This window comes from Triticum dicoccoides, chromosome 1B, assembly GCF_002162155.2.
Source record: "Triticum dicoccoides isolate Atlit2015 ecotype Zavitan chromosome 1B, WEW_v2.0, whole genome shotgun sequence".
Classification (NCBI taxonomy): domain Eukaryota; kingdom Viridiplantae; phylum Streptophyta; class Magnoliopsida; order Poales; family Poaceae; genus Triticum; species Triticum dicoccoides.
Genome location: NC_041381.1, coordinates 564,586,656 through 564,592,530, shown reverse-complemented (window position 1 = coordinate 564,592,530; position 5,875 = coordinate 564,586,656). Strand labels below are relative to the sequence as shown.

Sequence of the window (5,875 nt, the reverse complement as noted above, 5' to 3'; positions counted from 1 at the left end):
GACGCTATGCTTGCGCTCTGGGTCTTCGTCGCCGCCGCCGCCACCTCCAGGAAAAGCACCTCCGCGGCCGCTGGACCACATCCCACGCCACATCCTGGCTCGGCGGTGGTGGATCTGGCGGCGGCACGGCAAAATCAGCACGGATTCGATGACGGCGGCGAGAAATAGCGGTGGAATTTCACGAGTCGCAGCGACGGGGGAAAGGGTTGTGGCCTGTATCGCACCCGCGGAACGGTAAAAGTAGCGTTCTGGCGGTTGGATTTCAGGGGCAATGTAAAAAAAATTATGGGTTAGGGTCCGATAGGGAGTCTGATCGGGGCGTTTTTTGCTCGCGGAACTGTAAAACCGCGAGAATTTTAAGGATCGGCGTGTTATAAGGGGTCTGTTAGAGATGCTCTTAGCTAATATAATTTCGGCACATATAATTGTTTCAGCTCCTTGATGAAAGGAATACATGGTGTAACCATACAAACAAGAGATGATCTACGGTGCTAAATATTGTAAATTCTTTTGACCACTAGACGAAGTAGATGATTTCTTTTCATATCACCATTACCTGTAGAGCTTGATTCTGTTTTATTTTTAATCAAGAAAAGTATACTTTCCATCCATCAAATCTTGGCTCAGTCTAGATTCGGTCCCTCAACTTTGAAACTGGACAACTTGCAGCCCCTAATATTCAAACTGGACAAGGTTCATCCATGGTCTCGGTTTTGACCGGTTTTGGTGTTGGCTCCCCCAGTTTTGACCCGTGCTGACTCAAATTCGCGTATTTTTTTTCAAACCCGTGAACTTTTTTGAAATTCCGTTTATTTTTCCAAATACGCATACTTTATTAAAACCGCTTATTTTTTCAGATCCATGAACTTATTCGAAATTCGCGTACTATTTTCAAGTTCATCTAATTGTTTCAAATTTGCATACTGTTTCAAATCCCAGAACTCTTTTAAAATTTGTGTCTTATTTACAATCCACGTACTTTTCCAAGTTCACGTATTTTTTTTTCAAATTCCTGTATTGTTTGACGAACCACATACATTATAATTTTTATAATTCACATACTGTTCACATGCTGTTTGAGTATTATTGCATAATTTTTATAATTTACGCGTTTTTATGAAACCACGTACATTTTTCAAGTTCGCGTACTTTTTTTCGAGTTTACGTACTTTTTCTAAACCGATGGTTTTTTTCCAAAAAAAACTACGCGGATTTGGACAAAGTATGTGAATTTGAAAAAATTACGCGAACTTGAAAAAAGTACACGGATTTGAAAAGTACATGAATTTGAGTCAGCATTGTCAGAACTAGGGTGAGTCAACACCAAAACCGGTCAAAATCAAGTCTGGGGATGAAGCTTGTCTGGTTTCAGTAGTTGGGGTGCAAGTTGTCTGGTTTTAATGTTGAAGGACCTAATCTAGACTACGTCAGGAGTTGAAGGACGGAGAGTATACTTTTCTCTTTTAATATTTATCGGAAGCAAAAGAAACGGAACCAGAAAACCATTCGTGGGCCGGCTGCCGGCCCACCGTGCATTTTGGGGCCTTCCCTTTCGCTGTGCCCACTCTATCTGACTTCCCGTGCTCGGTGCTCCTCACCGCCGTTCGGCGCACGGACGCCGTCGGCCATTGGGCATGCCGCTGACCTCCAGCGGCGCGCACTCGGCCTCCACCTCCACCAGCGGTGTAACCGCTCTGGCTCACCTGGTACTTCCCATAAAAAGAAATCAACCGGGACCTGTTCCAGCTTGGTTTCAACCTGAGCCCCGTTTCAATCTGATGCCATACACTGTCTCGCTGTTCATTCTTTACTCATTTGGCGTCCGCCGTTTCCTAGGTTTACCGACGATGCCGAACAGGGGAAGGAAAGCGCCTCCCAATGCCACGCGCGGTTCCGATCTGCTGGTAAATCCAAGCTCTGTTTTCTCCCCCTGCTCTAAATTTCTAGTTTGGACCAAGATTTGTCACATTGTCTCGAATTTAACCTAAAACTTATATCTTAGGAAGAATGTACATGAACATTGACCAATGCAAGAGTACTGCTTGTTGGCTTATAGTCCAAGTGTTTTTTTTATTTGTATTATTCTTTTCTCAGTGTATTGAATCTACATTTTCCCCCCGATAAGGATATTGAATCTACTTATGTGGTCTATCTTTCAAAAACTTTGGAGTTTTTTATATGCCCTTCCTTTTCATCCTTAGATTCTTAGTGCGGTTTTTGGCCATTGCTGTTGATGTTGCTAGTACCACTGCCACAATTGCTCATTATGTGAATTTAGATGATCATGTGAGGATGCTCGATTACCCATTTGACAGGTACATGCTGCTGCAAAAGGGCTATCTAAAGCATGATTGTTCTTTCCTCCGCCTCTGGTCTTTCCTACCATTTTTTTTTTGAAGGTCCTTTCCTTTCCTACCATATGGTACCCAAGATTATAGATTATGCTACTGTCCAAATGCTGAATCCAGTACTCGCTCATTTGCCTACTTTGCTTCATTGTCCATAATTTTTACTCATCATCTTTTTAATGTTTTCCTTATCTTCCTTCAATCTTATGGAATCTGCAAAAGGATTTGTAGATCTCTTGCAAGCTGACTTACACAAAGATATTTGATGGCTATTTGAACTTTGAAGTGCCCCCTCCTACAGCGGTATTCTAAATATATTGTAGTGCACGGTACAAACTGAGACAAAATAACTTAAAATATTCATATTTTCACATATATTTATATATTAATCTTTACCCTCTAATCTTTTCTTTTCCAAAATTCTACGCAAAAATGTGTGACCCCCACCCCCAAAAAGCATTTTTTCAGTTGGCATTAAGGAATGCTGCCTTGCCAAATTGCCAGTCTTTAATTACTGAAAACAACATTCTCATTCAGTGATCAGACCTGTTATGCGCCAACTACTGCAGCGAAGTTTCCAGAGAACCATAGTGCAGATATAACTAAGTATATACAAAATGTTGGAACTGGTCGGTCCGGAGTCCAAGTTGGTGCCACAGTTTAAACTGCAGCATCCATGGAAGTGCAGACATGCATGTTTACAAGAGTGTCGATCAGCGGCATGAAATGCAATTACATGAATGATAATCTGCCAAGAAAACTGTTGACATGTCAGTCAGCTGCAGAAACCATCTCGGAGTACCTTTCTAGCATCATATGCTTTGACAGGTCAGTGAAATAGCCCTTTTCAACTTCAAGCCCTTGCTCCTCTGCAATCTGCTCCACCAGCCATTGAACCCGATCGGCGCCGACGTGGTCTGGATCCAGCAAAAAACATGCGATCTCCGTGCAATTGTCGCCATGGAAAAGCGCAAGTGCCTGTACTGACGGGAGCCCTCCGCTCCGTCCAGTCACCCTCCGGGTGATTCTTCTCACGGTTGGGACATCCTTGCAGAATATCGGCACATTGTAGCTCTCGACCAAAGGTTGAGCTCCGACCATGGTGGCGCCTCTTTCACGAGGAACGTGAACTGGGCCCACATCTGGCTTCATCGGTAGAGTATCAGGGAGCACCGGGCCTGCCCATTGGACGCCCTTGTGGTTTGGCCGGAAGTAGCCGAGCTCACGCCGGACTGCACTGACGCTCTTGCTGGTGGGGTGTGCTGCCGCATATAGGAACACTGGAACTGCATACATAATCAAAACATTTACATAGCGTATCATCATTTGCTAATTATAGAAGATCTTGTCGGAGGACACACCTTGCAAGCCATTGCCAATGTCAGAGGCTACCAGCTTAGCCAGCTGAGCAGCATCCTCTATTGTGTCCGCTTGATTCAAGGGGTGGAATGAAATGTCATCGACGACACCAATCCTTGGATGAGTTCCACAGTGCACTTCGAGGTTTATGGCTGAAAATGCAGCCTCGATCATCGCCAGCAGTACCTTCCTGATTGGGCTAAATACAGCTCCACCAGTCGAGCTTTCGTTGGTGATGTAGGAGACAAGCGTGTAGCGGACACGGTTGTAGTACTCATCCTCGAACTTGTTGAGTAGAACCACCTCAGGGTCTTTCTGGCCTATGCGGCTGATGGCATCGACAACAGCCGCATTTTGGCTTTCAGAGATGTAGAGCTTGCAACAGATCACCTTCGAGTGCATGGTGCTGAGCTTCGCCTTCACGTTTGCCTTTGGAGCAGATGAACAAGGTATGAATTCAGGTGAGGATAAACTGAAATTTCATTTTATTTATTTTTTGCTTCGAAATGGTACTGGGTGGCTTAATTCATAGTAGTATCTAGTACATGTGTCTGAATATCTGATTACATAATCGACCCAGAGACAGCAGAAATCAACTAGTTTTATCATCTGTATGAGAATCTCACCGCAAGAAACAGAAATTAGAAGTTCATATATGGCTGAATAACTCAGTTCTCTCGCAGTCTGTCTGTTCTACTAGATTGTATCTAAACTCAAAATCCTGGTTCAAATCTTGAGGAACTGGAGGGGCTGGGTACCAAAACATACCTGGTCGGTGTGCTTGCTCTCCATGCCTTCGGCTCCCCTCTCCCTCTCTCTCTCTCTCTTGTGGGGAATGGAATGGAGTGGTAGAGCAACGCCTTCTTCTTATGGTTATATGGATCAAAAAGTTGCTTTCAAGGAACCTTTTTGTTCCGAGTAAGCCCCAACCATGGAAGGACGGAGCATGTGCTCTTCAGCTTTATGACTCAGCGGTCCCCTACATCTACATATACTTGCATAGTTATCTTTGCTTGTCCCCCAGCTGCATGCCACCGAGCTCTGGGAAACATTATTCTTATGCACATGGTAACATGTGATTGCCCTCTTAAACCGCATCACCTGTTGAATCCCTTGGATTCATTATGCATAATCAATCTTATCTCTTACTCTTTGCCGTGGACCTAATTTCATTACTTGTGGATAATGAAATCTTGTGTGTGTACCCCCATCCATCTAGGTGGCCGGTGCAATGTCATTGTCCACCTCAGAAGCACACGGTTTCGTCGAAAACCGTCACTGGAAGGGACGGGAATTAATGGGATGACAGCTCTCTGCATCTCGAAATTATACATTTTGCCAAAGATAAATGTCGTGTGACGGTCATGCCGATTATTTGCTGCTTTTGTGCATTGGCAATTAATTAACTCCCTGAAGACGTATATACTCCCTCCATTCCTAAATATAAGTCTTTTTTAGAGATTCCATCATAGACTACATACAGAGAAAAATGAGTGAATGTATACTCTAAAAGACGTCTATATACATCTGAATGTAGTATCTATAGTGAAATCTCTAAAAAGAGACTTATATTTAGGAACTGAGGGAGTATAACTGAGTGTATGCTCATGGCCGTCCTCCTAAAGCCGGATTGCTTCACTTATAGTCGAATTGCCTCTCTTGCAGGTTGCATTCTGTGTACCACTATCGATTTGTAGGGCTCTCACGTCTTGGGAAGAGCAGTTTGGAGGACTCTGGTCAGCGGCAAATTTGACAAATTTGACCTATAGACGCAATTAAATCACAGAATGAACTGTCCGTAGAACTATTTCACACGGCTGACCTGTGGCGCTTAGCTCTCAGGCGCTGCACTAGTGCAACGCCTGGGAGTTAGGCGCTGCACTAGTGCAACGCCTAGGAGCTAGGCGCTGCACACGACTTAGTAATTTTCTGATCACACGTGTGCGACGCTGGCCGTGTAGCGCCTATCTGTGAGGCGTTGCACAGGGTAGTGTGGCGCCTTCGTGGCGGGCGTCACACAAAAAGGTCAGCCGCGTGAAATAGTTTCACGGATAGTTCATTATATGATTTGATTCCGTCTATAGGTCAAATTTGTTAAATTTGCCCATATCAGCGGCGAGGACCGGGACAAAGGGGGATGGATCGCCGTGGGCAATGTGATGGGGAAC

The 5,875-nt window shown here is 44.5% G+C and overlaps 1 protein-coding gene and 1 long non-coding RNA gene across 2 annotated transcripts; one reads left to right on the top strand and one right to left on the bottom strand.

Moving 5' to 3' along the window:
* Nucleotides 1–1,513: 1,513 nt before the first annotated feature.
* Nucleotides 1,514–2,590, top strand: LOC119348790. The gene is made up of 3 exons (XR_005169113.1): nucleotides 1,514–1,706; nucleotides 1,837–1,904; nucleotides 2,316–2,590. It is a non-coding gene; the product is annotated as an uncharacterized LOC119348790 (long non-coding RNA).
* A 269-nt stretch (nucleotides 2,591–2,859) lies between these two features.
* On the bottom strand, nucleotides 2,860–4,678 carry LOC119348789. The gene is made up of 3 exons (XM_037616778.1): nucleotides 4,476–4,678; nucleotides 3,710–4,136; nucleotides 2,860–3,634 (listed from the first exon to the last, which is right to left on the bottom strand). Exons 1-3 carry the CDS (start codon nucleotides 4,497–4,499, stop codon nucleotides 3,120–3,122), a joined length of 966 nt encoding a protein of 321 aa, XP_037472675.1. The 5' UTR covers nucleotides 4,500–4,678; the 3' UTR covers nucleotides 2,860–3,119.
* Between the last annotated feature and the right edge of the window lie 1,197 nt (nucleotides 4,679–5,875).